At 66.8% G+C, this 18,143-nt stretch overlaps 2 protein-coding genes across 2 annotated transcripts; both read left to right on the forward strand.

The window, feature by feature from the left end:
• Positions 1-325: 325 nt before the first annotated feature.
• CANT1 (calcium activated nucleotidase 1) lies at positions 326-3,384 on the forward strand (the record flags this gene model as incomplete). The annotated part of the gene is given in 8 exon segments (XM_082008068.1): positions 326-422; positions 425-539; positions 541-585; positions 587-680; positions 682-729; positions 1,445-2,084; positions 2,348-2,551; positions 3,014-3,384. Coding segments are annotated over 8 exon segments (1,614 nt in total).
• Positions 3,385-7,433: 4,049 nt separating this feature from the next.
• Positions 7,434-16,998, forward strand: TIMP2 (TIMP metallopeptidase inhibitor 2; the record flags this gene model as incomplete). Its single annotated transcript, XM_082008025.1, has 5 exons — positions 7,434-7,736; positions 15,584-15,684; positions 15,767-15,875; positions 16,252-16,376; positions 16,798-16,998. The coding sequence occupies exons 1-5, from the start codon at positions 7,610-7,612 to the stop codon at positions 16,996-16,998; spliced, it is 663 nt and encodes a 220-aa protein (XP_081864151.1). The 5' UTR covers positions 7,434-7,609.
• Positions 16,999-18,143: the final 1,145 nt, after the last annotated feature.

The following is an 18,143-nucleotide window of genomic DNA, read 5'->3' on the forward strand; positions in this document are numbered from 1 at the left end:
AGCCAGGGGTCCCTGTGACCATGCCCGGTGTGTCCCCGTGACCATGCGCAGGGGGTGCCGGGAGTCCCCGTTACCGTGCTCGGGGCAGTGCTGGGGTCCCTACAGCTGCGGTTGGGGGCCTGTGCACGGAGTGGGGTCCCCGGGGCCCTGCCGTGGGCGATGCTCTGGGGTCCCGGCAGGACGGAGAGGTGCTTCACTCCCCACGGGGTCCGTCCCCGGCTGCAGCGGGGCCCCGGGGCAAGCAGCCGTTCCTCACGGGCTCTCCCGTGCCCCCGCCGCGTGTGGGAGCACACCCGCCCGCCCGAGCCTCGGCCCCCCACGCTCAATGCAGCCTCTGTTCGCGCCTCGGGCTTCTGAAAGGCACATTGAGAGCCCCGCGGCGCGGCTGCCTGTGGGGAGCATGGCCCGGGGCTGGCACAGGCCTGGGGCCCCACCGTGGCCAGTGACCGGCCCTTTGGGGACCCTTCTGCCCTGCCCTGGCTGGGGGGCCACTGCCCAGCAGCACATCCTTGCCTGGTGCTGCAGGGCACGGGGGGGAGGGGGTGGCACTGGAGCAGCTTCCAGTCCCGGGGAGCTGCTTGCTCCCGGCACCCCACACAGCCTGGAGTGCCCCTCTGCCGGAGCCCGGGGAGCTGCTGCGTCCCTTGTGCTGCATGGAGGGAGGTGGCGGGGAGAGGCACTGCTGGCACCCTGGCCTTGTGGGTGGGTGCAGCCCTGGGTGGGCTGAAGGTACCCACATGCGAGTCCTGCCCAGAGGAGATGCTGTGACCATGGGCAGGCCTGGCGGGGCGTGGAGGGCTGCTGTGATTTTAAAGGCTGGGCAGGTCAGGGTGTTTGTCCCTTGGACCTGGGCACTGCGCTTCCTGCTCAGGCGTTGGCATCCTGCTTGGGCGGAGCTGCCACGTGTCTCCCGGTGTCCCCACTGGCCTGGGGACACACTCACTGCTCACCAGCAGGGCCGATTCCTGGGGACCGGAGGAGCTGGGCCAGGCTGGCTGGCTGCTGTGGAGGCAGCAAGGGTCATCCTCCCTGCTGGAAGGGAACCTCCTTCTTCCCCAGGGCTGTGTGGGGACACTGCTCAGGACATCCTGACACAGGTCCCAGTGGCTCCCCCCAGGCTGGGGTGCCTCAGCTCCCTGCCTGGGCTATCCTGGGGCAGGTAGAGGTGCTGAGCGGGTTGTGCATGTCTGCCAATGCGCCAGGGCTCGTTCGGGTCTGGGAGTGCGGAGGCAGGTGAGAAGGGGCTGACAGTGGCTCCAGCAGCAAAGCAGCCCCCTTGGGGTGCGGACGCTTCCCTGCGCAAGGCAGCAACACCTTCTCCTGCTGCAGGAGAGGGGATAGGGCCCCTCGCCTCTCCCTCATGTCTGTGCCCTGCTGCCCCCCAAGCTCAGTGCAGCACCAGGTTCCAGCTCTCTGACCTGCTTCCTCCCCTCTTTGCCACCAGCTTCTCCTCACCCCCAGTCTCATGCCCGTCCCGCCCTGCCATGAGTCTATGAGCCCCCTCCGGATCAGCGTGGGTGGTCTGCCTGTCCTCGCGTCCATGACCAAGGGTGCTGACCCCCGCTTCCGACTGCGCTGGAAGGCCATCGTGCTGTCGTCAGCCTGCGTGGGGTTTGTGCTGCTGCTCTTCTGCCTGCACCGGTCCTCCCCGGCACGGCCCATCCCACCGAATCCTCGCAACTGGCAGCTCAGCCTGCAGGCAGGGGACCGCTACAATGACACCTACCCGCTCTCCCCACCCCAGAGGAACCCCGAGGGCATGCGCTACCGCATCGGAGTCATTGCAGACCTGGACACGCAGTCCCGGGGCTCTGAGGAGCACACCTGGTTCAGTTACCTGAAGAAGGGCTACCTGGTGCTGTCGGACAGTGGGGACAGTGTGACGGTGGAGTGGGACAAAGATGAGAGCATGCTGCAGTCCCACCTGGCTGAGAAGGGCAGGGGCATGGAGCTCTCTGAGCTGGTTGTCTTCAATGGGAAGCTGTATGCTGTGGACGACCGGACAGGAGTGGTCTATCAGATTGAGGGCAACAAGGTAGTGCCCTGGGTGATCCTCCCGGACGGGGATGGCACAGTGGGGAAAGGTGAGCTCTCCTGTCCCGCCCAGCAGACGCAGAGCGGTGAAGCCCTTGGCTCTTTGCAGATTGCCAGGGTGGGGTGCACCCTTTCTGTGACCCCCTAAATGCAGCTGGGATGGGGGCAATTCCTGCTGGAGGGACCGGTTGGCTGCGTGGGGGAAGGATATGCCCAGCACTGGGCCGTCTGGCATGGCATTTGGGAGGGCGGGGACTGGTCTGATGTCCGTGTGCTGGACGAGACCCAACTCGTCCTGTTCTCTCCGCTGCAGGCTTCAAGGCAGAATGGCTGGCAGTGAAGGATGAGCACCTCTATGTCGGGGGACTGGGTAAGGAGTGGACCACGACGACTGGAGAGGTGGTGAACGAGAACCCTGAGTGGGTAAAGGTCATCGGCTACAAGGGCGACGTGGGCCATGAGAACTGGGTGTCAAACTACAATGCACTGAGAGCCGCAGTGGGGATCCGACCCCCAGGTACTGACAAGGCTCCCTTCTGCCACCCTGTGTCCCACAGCCTCTGCAGGCTCCAGGGCTGGTGTCTCACTCCCCATAGGTACTGGGACTGGTGTGATATTTAAAGGATGCTGGAGGCCAGTGAACTCCCCATGTCCTGGTGGAGAGGCTGGAGTCTGCCCTGGCCAATTTTCTCCTCTGTTGACGAGCACCTGGAGGGTGGCTCAGCCGGCGTTGTGCCTGGCAGCCAGGCCCCTGGGCAGAGGAGGCCATGCTGGGGTGCCCCTGCCTGGGTCTGGGAGGGACTGGGGGGGCTGCTGCATGGGCAGTGGGGCAGGAGGAGGCAGAAATGTTCGCAGCAGTTGCCTGCGTGGGTCTGCGACCTCCCTGGCTGCGGTGTCTTTTGGAGCAGGGAAGGGTCTCACCCCAGCCTGGCGGGTGCCCTGTTTGCCCCGTGCCATCAGATGCCGCTCCCTGCTGCAGGTTACCTGATCCACGAGTCGGCCTCCTGGAGCGACACCCTGCAGCGCTGGTTCTTCCTGCCGCGCCGTGCCAGCCACGAGCGATACAATGAGAAGGCAGACGAGCGGCGAGGCACCAATCTGCTGCTGAGCTCCACCCAGGACTTCGGGGACGTGACAGTGGGACGCGTGGGTGAGGTGGTCCCCACCCACGGCTTCTCCTCCTTCAAGTTCATCCCAGACACGGATGACCAGATCATCGTGGCCCTGAAATCAGAAGAGGACGACGGCAAGATTGCCAGCTACATCATGGCCTTCACACTGGATGGGCGCTTCCTCCTGCCCGAGACCAGGATCGGGAGTGTGAAATACGAGGGCATTGAGTTTATTTAACCGACTTCTGCGCTGGACCAGAGGGGCGAGGGAGGCTGAAGGGTGCTGGGGCAGGCCCTGCCAGCATGCTCCTAGCCAGGCGCACGCCCCGGGCTCGGCTGAGGGATGCCGGGCAGCGCTCCCAGCTCTGTAGTCGGCCTTGGCATCTCCTGTAAAGCGTTGGCTCTGCTGCAGCAGGCGTGGTGCGAGTGTTTCAGCAGTGGCACCTGGTGGCAAAGGACTGCCAGCACACGGTGCTGCGAGCCATAGCCCAGGAGACACGGCCAAGCTCCCAGGCGCGGACCCCGTGCTGCAGCTCTTAGCTCCTGGCCCCTAATTGCGACAGAAGCCCTCTGCGGCGAGTTGGTGGCTCTGGTGACATCCGGGCTGTCAGTTTGCAGCTGAGGAGGAGCCTGAGCCCCAGCTCTGCCTCGCGTCCTGCCATGCTGTGGTGCTTCCCGGCTGGAGGAGGGGATGTCCAGCTGGAGCGCTGGGACTATCCCGGTACCTGGTCTGACCCGGGCCATGGAGCCCAGCCATGCTGGCAGCCTGTCCTGGGGCCACCCTCCAGGAGAGGCTTCTCCCTGTGTCCCCAGCACCTGACTGGGAAAGCGCTGGGCACAAGCATCCCTATGGGGAGGATCATCCTTCAGGGCACGATTGGCCAGATCCTGACCTGTTCCTGACTGTCCTGGGGTCAGGGTGACTCAGGGGGATGGGCCCACAGCAGGCTGTTACAGCCAGGGCAGGCAAGGGCTGTCCATGATGTCATAGCTGCAGGGGATTTCATCAGGCTTTTTCCCCAGAAGCTGGTTTTCCTTCCCTTTTCCCCTAAGCTGGGTGAGGTGACTGCCAGGCTGATGGGTGGCCCTGGGCACTGTTTTCTGGGGAAAAGTCTCATATGGGAGGGAACTGCGGCAGTGTACCTTTGCTCTCATCTCCGAGAGAGATGCAGCAGTTCCCGCACCACCGGTAACGCCAGGGAAGAGGCTTTTACAAGCTGGGGCCAGGGCTGCTCCTGGTGCCGCTGTACCAGCACAGCGGCACTGCCTGCGGGGCTGGGGGAAGTGAGTGTGGCCCCAGTCAACTGACAGGCCAACAGCCAGGGCCGGGTGTAAAGCAGCACGTCCCTGCGCCTGGCCTCGTGCCAGTTGCAGCCCAAGGACAGCAGCTTACTTGCTGCGTGTCTTCTCCGAGCCTTGGGATGCTCCATCTCCAGCCCCAGAGGTGCCTCTAGACCCAGAGCTGTCAGCTCCGGGAGGGGCTGGGAGCTGGACCGAAGCTGCAGGGAGCTGGCGAGCGGCAGGGCTGTGCCTGCTCCGAGGGCTGCTGTGTTCGGCACAGGAGGGAGAGCCAGAAGCACCAGCTGGGCTTTCCTGGGCCGGCAGCAGCTGGGAAGTATTCACAGCAGCACTGGGGCTTTGCTGGCCGGGAGCTCTCCCCCAGCTCGCCAGCAGTGTTGTGAAATCGCGGCAGCAGCCTGTGCTGCGGGAGGAACTTGCACAGGTCTCGGGAGCCAAAAGTGTGAAACGTGGGCATCTGCAGGCTCCCGGGGCTCCCTTCCCACCCCACTAACTGCAAGGACTGCAGCTCTGCGCCTGGCCCGTGCTCCCCCAACTTGGCCCAGCCGCTGCCCCAGTTTGCAGGGCAGCACAGCTTCACACCAGCCACCAGCGAGGGGCCAGGGCGACTTCCCAGCGGGCTGGGGTGCCTGCGGGGATGCTGTTGACAGAGCTGCTGTCAGAGGGACCCTGTGCCCAGTGTGGGTGGGAGCAGGCAGGGGTGCAGCTTGATGAGCGGCTGCCTCATAGCTCTGGGCACAAGCCCTTAGCTGACACCAATGCACATTCGGGCTGTCTGTGTGTCTCCCTGCAGCCGGGGGTCCCTGTTACCACCCGGCCCCTCAGGCAGCTCTGCCATCAGGCAGGACTGGGACTGGCTACTGGGGTTCAGGGGCATCCTTTGGCCTTGGGCCCCCCATGCCTGCCCCAGCGCTGCCTCATTGCGGGGACCGGCCGTGCTTGGGGGAAGGAGGGAACCTGTTCCTGCGGTGGCCGGGCTGCAGACGGGTGTGAGGACCCAGACCCACAGTGCAGAGAGCTGGGAGGGCCAGGGCCCCCTGAGAGCCCAGCCAGGCTGGCCCTGTCTCCTCCCAGCCCCTGTTTACAGTGTCCGGCACCTCAAGCTGAGTGAGGAGCCTGTACGAGGCTGGACACGTGTTTTCGTTTAGCCCAGACGATGACTCACGCCAGCGCTGGGCTGCGAGCAGACACGCTCATCTCCTCTGTGGGGCAGCTCTGCCCCCGGCACGGACCCGTCCCCTGCGCCACTGGCTGAGCTGGCCTTGGCCCATGCACGTGGCCTCTGGGGTCATGCAGCACCCGGCTCAGGGCACCCAGGGTGTGTCCCCAGCCTGCACTGGGTGCCAGCTGGCCATGGGCCCTGTCGGCCTCCCTGCCTGTGCCTGCACTTTGCTTGGCACAGCCTCTCCTGGCCTCACTCGCCCTCCTGGCCTGTGGCTGGCAGCTCTGCAGCACCTGTCTTGGCCCCAGGGCTGTCCCCGTGGCTGTCCCTGCCATGTGGCCCCTTGTGCCCTGGGCTCAGCCAGGCGGGAAGCTCTGCACCCCACTGGGAAGTGGGGCCTCCCCATACTGTGTCCCCCTGCATCCCCAGAGCGTCCCACCAGCTGTCCTGCCTGCCTGCCTGCCCTTGCCCTGGCCCCTTTCCTAGCAGGAACCCGTCTTGCCCCTCCTCGTGCCAGCAGGGCGCCAGGGGCCTGGGAGGCTGCTGGGGCCCTGGGCAGCGGTGTGGTGTCAGCAGCAGGACCGGTAGTCCCTTCCTTGCCACAAATGGAACAAGGCTGCAGTGTCCCTGGGCCCCCAGTGCCCACAAGGCTGCAGTGTCCCTGGGCCCCCAGTGCCCAGCAGCACCAGGGTGTGCGGCAGCACGTGGCGCCTTGGGCAGCCAGACCGGCAGGGCTCCTGGCAACTGCTGCTGAAGCATCTGCAAACTGTGTGCCTTGCAGTGGAGTTGGGGACCTGGAGCCCCATCTCCAGGTTTTATCCCAACATCCTGGCAGCGTGAATGCAGTCACCTCCCACAGGTTCCCTGCAGGCTCAAGCAGGGCTTGGACCAGGTTTACCTGCCCATGTTTCCGCTGTTTCGTCTCATCCTAAAGGGCAAGAAGCTCTGACACCTCAGACGTGGGTAGCCGTGGCAGGGCAGCTCTGTGGCAAGAGGCTGGCTCAGGAGCAGGTTCTGTGGCTGTGGTACTGGCTGTCCCCACTAACGTGTGCCTGCAGTGCCCGACTCCGCTGTGCTCAGAAGCCGTGTCTCTGCCCAGAGGCAGAGCTGGGCTCCCTGCCCACTTCGCCAGGATGAAGGCACTGCTGGAGAGAGGGAGCACAGGTACGGTGAAACCAGCAGCATCCTGATGCCCTCCACAATGATGCAGCCAGGATGGGGACAAAGTGGAGTTTTTGAAGATGCGCTCCGGGGCAGATGGGAGCAGGCCAAGAGGGAGAGGCCCAAGGTCTGTGGGCATGTCACAGTGGCCCAGGGCCCCCGGGTGAGTGCAGCCACTGGCCAGCCATACCAGGGGTCGAGCAGAGCTGGAGGAGCTGGGAGGAGAGGCCATGCCTGGGCACAGCCATAACCGCAGCCTTCCTCCGCAATTCACAGCTCCGCTCGGCCTGGGCCTGCTCCGGCGCCATCCGCTGCCCGGTGCTGCCTGCTGCCCTGCCCGCTGCCTGGCCCTGCCCACTGCCTGCTGCCCGCTTCCCTGCCCGGTGCTGCCCGCTGCCTGGTGCTGCCCGGCCCTGCCCGCTGCCTGGTGCTGCCCGGCCCTGTCCGGGCGAAGGGGCGGCGGGTTCCGTGGCCGCGGGTGGGGGGCGGCCGGGGTCGGGGGCGGCCGGTGCCCGCGGCGGGGCCGGGCCGGGCCGGGCCGAGGGAGGCGAGCGCGGAGCCGCATCCCGCGGAGGGGCGGGGGCAGCCGGGCCGGCCCCGCGCCAGGCAGAGGAGGAGCAGCAAATCCCCGGAGCACGTTAAAAAGCGAGGCTGAGCGGCAGCCGGGGAAGGAAGAAAACACCTCCATAGAAGGCAGCGGAGGAGCGGCCGCAGCAGCGCCCGCAACGCCGCGCAGGGGCCGCGGCGGCCGGACCCAAACTTTCCGGCGGCGGCTCGGGCGGGCCCGGCGGTGGATGCGGCTTTCTCGGCCGGGTCGCTGAGCCTGCAGCCCCGCCGCAAGATGCCCGCCGCGCTGCCCAGCCTGCTGGCCTGGCTGGCGGTGCTGCTGCTCGGCAGGGCCCGCCCGGCCGACGCCTGCAGCTGCTCGCCCATCCACCCGCAACAGGCCTTCTGCAACGCGGACGTAGGTGAGCGCCGCCCGCCGCCCCCCGCGCTTTGTCCCCGCGGGGCCCCGGAGCCCCGGTAGCCCCGGAAGCCCCGACCTGGCCCGCGCAAACTTCCCGACGGGGGAAGGGGCGGAAAGTTGGCGCGGAGCGGCCGGGCTCGGCTGGCGGGCAGGGAGCGGGCAGAGCCGCCGCGGCCCCCGGCACCTGCCCGCAGCCCCGGCCGGCCCGGGGGTGTGTCGGCGGGAGCAGATGCGCGGCCGGGCGCGGTCGGTCGGTCCGTCCGTCCGGGGTGTGTCCGTCCCTGCCCGCGCGTCTCGTCGTCTCAGGGGGACCCTCGCGGCCGCGCCCGGCAGCGCTCCTCGGCGCGTCCCCGCGCGATGCGAGTTGCCGCCGCCGCGGGGCCGGGGCCGGGGGCTCCCCGCAGCGCGGCCCCGGTGACACGGGTAAGCCCGGCCTCTCCCAGCTTTGATTAAACCGCGATGGTACGTGGCAGCGGCGGGAGCTGACGGCCCCCGGGGAGGCCAGGGCCCTCCGAGCGCGGCCGCCTGTCGCACGGCACCGGCCTGGAACCCGGGAGAGCCAGCACCCAGCCCGGGAGAGCCAGCCGCGTCGGGCTCGGTCACCTCCCGTCTGTTCCTTATTTCCAGGCATTTCCTCTCCCCCGTCCCACTTTGTTCGGCTTGGATGCTGCTGAAAGGGAGGGCTTGGCAATGCCGGGATCTGGATTCCTCTTTCTATGAATAATGCCCTTATTAAATTTTAACATATTAAACAAACAGACCAGCCCCAGTTCCTGACGCTCTCCTTTGCAGGGCCATTCCCAGGCTCAGCTGGAGAGGTAACATTCCCAAACACTTAGGCAGCCCCAACCTCTGGACAGCCCTGCCCCATCCCCTGCTCCTGAGCCAGGATGCTCCTGACAGATTCCCGGGCTCCCCTTGTCCCTTCAAGACCCCGCTCCTGGCATTTCTCCTCCACAGGGGCAACTCCTGAAGCATTTGGCTGCTGCCCCGTGAGCCCCGGCTCTGCCTGGCCTTGCTGCAAAGCACAGTGTGCCGCGAAGCACGTTGGGGACAGGGAGGTTTCTAGACAAAATGGAGCACTGAATTTTTGCAGCTGCTGCTCAAGCCGGTGCCTCTAGACCGCGGGATCCCCTGCGCCTGCTCCGGCAGCGGGCCTGTGGCTTCCTGTCACGCTCTTGTCGGGCTCAGCTTTCCGGGGCACTCGTGACTCAGTGCCCATCCCGGGGTGCTGGCTCAGCCGTGACTCAGCTGCTGAGTCACTGTCTGTCTCGGAGGGCCCGGCTCTCTCAGGCGTCCCCTGGGAGGGTGCAGCGTGGCCGGGCAGTGGTCTCCTGTGCGTTGGGCTGCCCCGCTGCCCTCAGCAGGTGCCCATCCTGCAGGTGCCCAGAGCCCCGTCCTGCTGAGGCAGCCTCCTCCCAGGCTGTGCCGCCTGCAGCCCTGGCACCTCCCGGCTACCAGTCTGAGTGCCCTGTGTGTCTTGTCTGGATCGCTTTTGTCTTCTGTGACCTCAGGTGGGGACAGTGCTGGGTTCGGAGGAGCAAGGTTCATCCTGGGATGAGCTCCCCAGCCTTCTCTTTCTATGCAACATGGGTCCGTTCCTGCAGTCTGTGATCCCTGCCCTCTTGTTGCTTCTCATCTTCCCCGGATGCTCCTCAGCCAGCTCCCTCCCTGCGGGCGCATGGAGCCTGGGGAGAGCCTGGGGCACCAGCTGCTGCCGGGCCCTTCCCCAGCTGCTGCGGATGGAGCAGCCCATGGTGGACATGTGGTGGTGGCTGATGCCCTGCAGTGCCAGGTGCCCCCGGGGCGGCTGATGAGCAGTGGGGGGGGTCTCCACTAAGTAGCATGGGGAGTGTCTGCCATGTCCGTCTGTGCCTCCTGACAGGCCCTCTGCCCTTGCTCATGTCCCTGCAGCTGGCTGCTGAGGCTCCATTCCGCAGCATGGAGCAGGACTGGAGCAGCTGGAGCCCAGGGCCGCGTTTCCAGGCAGCACAGGGGGAGGTGGGTGCGACTCTGCTTTGGGCATGGGGTGATGGAGGGGCTGGGGGTGACAGAGGGGCTGCAAGTCGCATCACCGGAGGCGGTGACTTGGAACAAGTGGCCTGGCCTGCCTGCCCTTGTGGTTCCTGGCCCATGAGATGGGCAGCAGTTTTCTGCAGGGCCCAAGGGCTCGAGGCTGCCCCATCTGCCATTCCTCACCGGGGCCGTGCCCAGGCAGCAGAGGCCTGTGGCTGCTCTCTGCCTGCCTGGGTGTTGCTCTGCCGGGGCCACTCAGCCGCAGGAGATGCTCGGCTGCCAGGTAGGGATCTGGCTGGGCCGAGGGCTTCAGCAGGACACCCGGCTTCTGCTTGGTCTCCTCTGGAGCAGCGTGGGGATGTGGGGGGTGAGGGAGGTGATGCTCAGTCCTTCTGGGCATGGCCGTGGCTTTGGCCTTGTGCAGCAGAGCCAGCTCCGGGAGGGGTCGATAGGGCAGTGGAGAGCGGGGGCTTGGTGTGCTGCCTGGGATGGGTGGCACCGTGGATGCAGCCCCTGGCAGCATTGCACCGATCCCGGTTGTCCCAGAGCTCAGTTCCTCGGGATGGGGCGCAGGGAGGGCAGAGGCAGAGGAGGAACAGCCAGGACTGCCGGTGGCTGGCAGGGAGCAGGCCGAGGAGAGGGTTTGGGGAGAGAGGTGGGAGAAGACCCTGCTGAGGGCGGCCGGGGGGAGCGGGGCTGCCCGGCGGGCCCTGCCGAGCCCTGGTGGGGCAGGGTTGCTGCTGGTCCCCGGTGCCGCCCCGCCGAGCTCTGGCGGTCGCAGCCCTTCCCGTGCGGCTGGCGCGGAGGGGCCGTGGGCTGACTGCTTGGGCCGCCGCTGATTGGACCCCGTCCCGCTCCCGTCAGAGGGCCGGGATGACGCACACGGCCATGGCAGTGCGTAATCCGTGGCTCCCGCACAGGCCGTCGGGTGAGCGGGGCCTGGTGCCTTGGGCGCTGCCTCCCGCCTCCCCATGGGCACTGCCATGCACTGGGGGAGCCCCCATGGCCTCTGCTGCTTCTCCACTGTGGGGCTGCCATGCTCAGCTCCACAACCCTCCAGCCTCTGCACCCCCGAAACAGCCCTGCCGCTGTGCCGGGGGGGTGCCCCACTCCGCTGCCCCCACGGCTGCCGGCATGGTTGCTGCCTGTGTGCCAGGCAGGGCTGGGGTGCAGGAGTCCCTCCGGGGCGTGGTTTGCTGGCTCCCCTGCTCTGCCAGCCTCGAGCGGGGCTGGAGCGACCCTGGGGCTGCCCCTGCCATGGGATGGGTGCCTAGGCTGGCGGTGCCGGGTGGGTAGCGGGCACTGCTGGCACTGGCAGCCAGCCCCTTCGCTCAGCCGGCTGCCAGCAGCCCGGAGAAGGGAGCTTTGTTCCCCGGCCATTCAGCCCAGCAGCGGCCCCGCGGTCTGCAGGCACCGGCGCTTCCCAGGCAGCCACGGGCGGGTGCTGGTGGGGCTGCACGGTGGGGTCTGGGGTGGGATGGCAGAGGAAGGGGCGGCCGTTCAGCACTTCTGTGACCAGGAGGGAAGTCCCAGAGTCCGAGGCTCCTCGTGCTGCCTCTCTGCCTGTGGGGCACACGCAGGCAGGCACAGCGCTTTTCAGCAGCTGCCCCGAGCTGCGGCGGGCAATGACAGGATGCGCCCTGGCTGCAGCTTCCCTTCTTGGCAGGTCTCACCAGGGTCGGTCACCACTTCCAAACCCCCTTTCCTCCTTCCCTGGGGAGAACCTGGGGCTGCCACATCTCCCCACAGCGTCTCTCAGCATCTCCCCGCTGGCTACCTATGGCAGCTCTTGCTGCGATGGCAATTGTCTGCAGCAGGAGCCCCACTTGGCGGCCTGAAACATGGGGTGCAGCAAGCAACCCGAGCTGGGGCAGCCGTGTGGCAGGGCCGAGGAGGACAGCATCCTGCTGGGTGGTAAGCCCAGAGAGACATCCCGGTGGGTTTGTGGCACTGGGTGACCCTACTTGCCCCCAGCTTTGCTCCTGCAGCTGCACAGCAGCCCCAGCCTGTCCCCGCTGGTCATGTGCTCGTTGCCCAGCCCGGGGGAGCGGTGCAGGGTGGGCTCGGCCCCAGCGTGGGGCCCTTCCTCGTGGCACCGCTGCCTGCCATGGCGTTGAACCACTCTGCTGCCCTGGACTCCTCAGCCCCTCCGACCCGGCTGGCCCAGGCTGGTCAGGGTGGGAAGTCACCACCTCCCACCAGCTGCCCGTGGACCCCCACCCTGCTGCAGCCAGGGGCAGATGCCCCTCTCCCGGCCTGCCCTTGTGCCCATTCCCGCATCCCACGGTGGGCGGGAGGAGGGGGCAGCGAGGAGCGGTGCTGGGGGGCAGCCGGTGGCTGCGGGCCGTGCTGCGGCAGCTGCAGCGTGGTGTGTGGGGCTTATCGAAAGCCCCAGCCCTGAGTCCCCCGAGGCAGCAGGCACATGGGGCAGCCCCACTTTGGTGGGCAGGGGCTACGGGGCTCGGAAGGCGCCGGCTGCGAGCACAGCCCTGCTCATGCAGCAGCTTCTGTGTGGAGTTAAAGGCGAACGCTGGCATCTCTCCCAGTGCAGAGGCAGGAAGCGGCCAGGCAGCAGCCCTGGCACGGGCGTGAATTCCCTGCCCTGCCAGGGCGGTGGGACCGACCCTGGTGGCAGAGGGCAGCGAGGGGACCCGCTGCCTCGCAGGGGTCTGCCCCCGGACGGCTGCAGGGCCCTCATTATGGGATGGCCATGGCTTGCAGCCCTGGGGGTCAGCACAGGGGTTGTCACTGGTGGGGCTCCCACCCTGCCGGGAGGGGGTCACTCTGCCGTGTGTCTTCTTGCCACAGCTTGTCCTGCCTGGGGATGGAGTGTTTCCAGAATTGCCCTGGTTGGACTCGGTCGTCCAGTGCTGATGATGTGCTGCGCCTGCCATGCGCCCCGGGAGCTGGGAGAGCCTCGGCCCAGCTTCAGGAAGGGTCTGGGCTTCCGTGGCTGGTGGCTGTCCAGGCCAGTGGCAGGAGTGGTGGGTGATGCAGCCGACGGGCAGTGGCATCTGGGGAGGTCCGACTGCCAGTCTCTGAGCATCCGGGGGTTTCCTCTGTCCCTCGGCCCTGCTTCCTTGTGCCAGTGGTCTCAGCTGAGCTTTCCTCTGGGGCTCCCCTCCGCAGTCCCTGCGGCTCACCCTCCTCACCGCTCCCGTTCCTGGCTGGCGCAGGACAGCTTGGCTGCGCTGCTGGGGTCTTGGCGGAGAAAGTGCAGCGCAGCCGTCCCCTCCACAAAGCCGCACTGTTCAGAACAAATCCGCCTAGAATTGGGCTGCATTTTTGTCAAGTGATTCATCAGCACGTGAATGGAAAAGGCTGGAGCCCACTGAACCAGTAACCGTTCCCCGCACTTGGAGCCACAGTGCCGGAGTCGGCGCGCGGCTCTCCAGCTCAGTTGCACCCAAGTTACACAGCAGATGTGCGCAGAGCAGCGAATGGCCTGGCACGCGGGAGAGCACGGCAGCCGCTGGGTCGGCGGGCGAGGGGTGGCCCGTGCCTGCGGTGACCCAGGCCTGATGCTGGCAGAGGAGCGGGCGCTGGCAACGGGCAGGGACTGAGTCCACGCGTGCCAAGCAGAGCTCCTCCAGCCTGGGTCAGGGACCGGGGCGGGGGGCTGCGCCAAGGGACTTGCCCCACTGTGTACTGCAGGCAAGGGAGGCTGCGGCTTCCTGCGCGGCCGAGATGCTGCCTGTGCTGCCAGTGTGCCTGGGCAGTCCGGCCCTTCCCCAAGGGAGGGGAACGCGGCTGGGAAAGCCCTTGGTGCAGCCCCAGTACCGGCAGGCGTTGCGTCTGTCTGCCCCACACTGAGTGCCCACATTGACTGGGGGCAGCTCTTTGGGGAAGTCTCTAGCCCAGCCCCTGCTCATGCTGGTGGCCCCCCTCTCCTTTCCAGAGTGAACTCTGTTGGCACTCACCAGTGCCCATGTGGGGCCGTGCCCCCCTGACCTTCAGCTTAAATAGCCCATCCGCGTGCCCCCGCACCCCACTGTATTTATAGAGCGTGGTCAGATTCCCTCTCCTTGCCGTGCCAGGCGAAAGAAGGCAAGTTCATCTATGCTGGGCTGGCGGGCGGCCCTCCGGCTGCTCCCACCCCAGCACCTTTTGGTGGGGACCACGAGCAGGGTCCCCAGCTTGGCTGGCGCTCACCCTCCTGCCGCCCCGGCCAAAGCGCGGCTCCCTGTTCCCTACCCCGCAGCGTGCAGGCGAAGCGAGGCTGGCAGGGCAGCGGGGTGCCCCGCGGGAGGGGGAGCTGGCCTCCCCGTGGCATGGCGGTACCCCCAGCAGAGCAGGGAGCCCTGCAAGGCCCCGCACTGCACCCCGGCCCCTTCCCCGGCTGTGAGGGAGCCAGGCAGGACTCGGAGCCGCCTGAGCGGCTGCGTCCACCACACGTGGCTGGGGCCTGCACAGCACGGCACCGAACCAGCCACTGTGTGCCGAGCCGGTGAGTAAGGGTGAGCTGGCTGCCTCCTGCCTGCCCTGCCTGTCCTGGGCGCCCTGCAGGTCACCGCCACGTGCCGAGCACTCACATGCTAGTTCATGTATCCCCAGGCTGTGCTGGCAGCGTGACCACACGCACCCTTCTACGGCAGAGCTGTCCCCGCATCGCTGTCCCCGGGCTCCAGGGTGCCGCGGCCTCGCTGGCCCAGGGCACCCGACCTTGTCCCTTGGCACCGAGCGCTGGGACCACCCCGGGGCTGCGCAGAGCTGGGAGGGCTGTTGCCTTTTGCCGGGCTACTTGGGGCCACCGGCTGGGGAGCTTGCTGCCTCCCTGGGCCGTGTTTTTCCACTGCCTGGGCCCTTGGCGTCCCCGGGTTATTTTTGCAGGCAGTGAGGGCAGGAAGCGACACCCCGCAGCTGCTGGCCCCGAGAGGATGCGGTTTCTGCGCCTGCATGGCATGAGGCTCCGTGCAGCAGTAGCTGAGGTCTGGCAGCGAGCTGGCAGCCAGAGCATCGCCCTGTGAGAGCTGGGACCCCTCCGTGGTGGGACGGAGACCCCATGCTCTGGCTGTGGGGTGCGAAGGCAGCCTGGTCCCAGGACCCGCTTTCCCCCAGCATAGGGGTGCAGAGGGGCTGGCAGGGGCCTGGTGGGGCCGGGCACCCTGGCACGAGCTGCCTGTGCAGGCACTTGGTGGGCAGCACTGACACCCATGCTGGCCGCAGCAAGCGGCTGGGACAGTGCCATGGGGACGTGGCTCCTGCCTCCCTCTGCACCCAAAGGTCACCTTCCAAACATCTCCCTCTGCTCTTTTCTCCTCCAGCCCAGCCAGGCCATGTGGGCATTTGGCTGGGGCCCTTGTCAGAGACTGGTTTAAATAATGACAGTGGGACAAATACCACGGTGCTCCCAGGATGCTGCTGGCAAGTTTTAGCTGTCCTGGTGCCATCTGGGTGATGGGCATGAGCCCGGGCAGGGCCAGCCTGTGCCCACGATTCTGGCAGGAGCTGGGCAGAGGCTGAGCCAGTGCTGGCCAAGGGTGACTGGTCGGCACGGCTGGCGGCGGTGGGGCTGGGTGATCCTGGGGTGACCTTTCCTTGTCACCCACCATGAGGGTGTTGCTGCAACGCTGGCCCTTGCTACCCCACGCATACCAGAGCCCTATCCCTTTGGGGACAGCGTGTGACAGCCCCACGGGCAGCAGGGCATCTGCGGGGAGGGCAGCAGGGTTTGCCATGGGCGAGGAGGGCAGCCAACCCCAGGTGAGGCTGGGAGCCCCTGTGGGATGGGGGGGCTGAGCGGGACTGTCCCGCCAAGGCAGCACCATGTGGTGCTGGCAGCACCTCTGGTCCCTGCCCACCCCTGCTGACCTCAACACGTCTCCATTGCAGTGATCCGAGCAAAGGCCGTCTCTGCGAAAGAGGTGGATTCAGGGAATGATATATATGGGAATCCAATCAAACGAATCCAGTATGAAATCAAGCAGATCAAGGTAACGGAGCACATTGGGGCAGGAAACTGGGGGGACAAGGCAGCCTCTGTGCCAGCTGCTCACTCCTGCTCCTTCTTCCCAGATGTTTAAGGGCCCCGACAAGGACATAGAGTTCATCTACACGGCTCCGTCCACCGCCGTGTGCGGCCGGCTGCTGGACACCGGCGGGAAGAAGGAGTATCTCATCGCAGGTGGGCAGCCGCGAGGGAGGGCTCTTGGGGGACATCGGTTGCAGTGCTGGCCCTGCTGCCTCACATGCCTCCTGAGACGCCTGTGACGTGTGTGCCCACTCCCTGAACATGAGTCCTCCTGCTCCCACCACCAGCCCTTGGTGGACCCCCAGCTGCGTCCTGGCTGTGCTCGGCAGCCCCAGGCTATGGCAGAGGCAGCTGGGGGATGAGCCTCTGCTCCCTGGGGTTCACCAGGGACAGTGCACGGCAGGAGGGGCTGGATTGCAGCAGCCTCCAGCTCCCCAGGCCAGGCTGAGCCCCAGGCACCCCGAATCAACGTCAGATCCCAGGGTGCCTGGGGGGACCCTCTGAGCAGCGCTGTCTGGCCTCTCCCCAGGCAAGTCAGAGGGCAATGGCAAGATGCACATCACGCTCTGCGACTTGGTCTCCACCTGGGACTCGCTGAGCCCGACCCAGAAGAAGAGCCTAAACCAGCGGTACCAGATGGGCTGCGAGTGCAAGGTGAGCAGCTGGGCTGCCCCTGAGCATGGGCTGTGCCCCACTCCCCATGCCAGTGGGGTCTGCAGCCCCGAGGCAGGCATGGGCTCTGTGGTGAGATGCTCTTCCCTGTCCTTCAAGGATGATGCTGTGCAGGGGGCATGGCACGCGGCTGGGGATACAGGAAGGGCAGCCGAGCCTCCGGCTCGGAACCGAGGCCAACCCAGGGAACCGCATCCAGGGGTTCCCTCAGTCTCCCCATATCAGGGTCACGTCCCCACTGTGCTCCACAGGGAAGGGGCGGCCTGGCATCCCTGGTCCAGAGCTGGGGGGGTGGATGAAGCAGAGCCCTGGAGGACTACCAGCCCCAGTTGCCCCGTGCTGCTTCCTCCCACGCCAGCGTTCCCCCGTTGGGGTGGTTGGTGACAGTCTCTGTTGTGCACAGATCTCGCGCTGCCTCTCCATCCCCTGCTTCGTCTCCTCCTCGGACGAATGTCTCTGGACAGACTGGGCGATGGAGAAGAACAACGTGGATGGGCGGCAGGCAAAGCACTACGCTTGCATCAAGAGGAGCGACGGTTCGTGCGCCTGGTACCGTGGCATGGCCCCCCCCAAGCAAGAGTTTCTCGACATCGAGGACCCCTAAGCCAAACGAGTGCATTCCAGTAGCCAGTAGAAAAAACCTGCGAGACGTTAGACTGGTCCACGCTGACATCAATTCCTGGAGACAGCATGAAAATGTGGTCAGCTGCAGGGGTCCCCGGCTGCAGCAGCCGCCACGTGTGTGCAGGGGGCAGGGACGGGGACCTACTCTGTCGCAGGCGCCTGGCAGCCCATGGCTCGCGGCAGGGCTGAGCAGGGCACGGGCACACTCCCCTGCCGGGGCCGCATCCCCGCCTGGCCACACTCAGCCCTGGCAGCTGTGAAAGGAATCGAACCCTTGTGAGTGGCGGGAGCTGCCTCGTCTGCGTAGCAGGTCTACCAGTGCCCCCGCCGCAGGGGAGCCGCCCCAGCAGCTCTTGCCAGGCAGCCCTCCCCACTGCAGCGTCCCCGGCTGCCCTCCAGCACCGGGGACTCCACTGTCCCCCTCCCCACCCACCGCCCGTCCCTTCTTTCGGGGTGCAGACCGCCAGGCAGGGGCTCTGGGTGGCTTTGCCATGTGGCAGAGGCCCTGGCTGTGTGCAAGGGGCTACGGGCCTTTCGTGGGGCCAGATGGCTCCTCGGCCAGTACCTTGTCCCCAAAGCCAGAGGGGCACGTTAGCATGGCTGGGGTGACCCCCCCGCACGCACCTGGGCACTGCTGCCCCTGTCTCCACATGCGTCTCTCCCCATGGGGACACGGAGGTTCACCACCTTCCCCAGAATTGCCGGGGGGCCATTCCCACCGCAACCTCCTGCACAGGCAGGGAGCTGCTGCCAGACCCTTCTGCAGCCGCCGCCGCTGGACAGGCCTAGACCCACCGGCCTCTGCAGGCAGGCGGGCAGCAGGGCTCGGCGGGGAGTTCCCCCTCGGCAAGGCACCAGAGGCAGGAGCTCCCGCTGCACGGGTGCAGGGTGTTTATCATTGCCTCGTGCAGCTGAGCCATGCCATGGCCTTCGGCAGTGCTGTGGCACTGCGGCCGGTCGAGCTCCCTCCTCTGTGGCGGGGATGGAGCCTGACTCCCAGCCAGGCACAGCCGCAGGAAAACCCGTCCCCTCCGGTGAACCCTCCCACACACCTCGGGCCCCGCTTTCTCTGAGCCATTCCCACGTTGCAGCGGTGCTGGCATGTGCCATGGAGCCACCCGTCCG

The sequence above is a fragment of the Phaethon aethereus genome (genome assembly GCF_964289735.1).
Source record: "Phaethon aethereus genome assembly, chromosome: 18".
NCBI lineage: Eukaryota > Metazoa > Chordata > Aves > Phaethontiformes > Phaethontidae > Phaethon > Phaethon aethereus.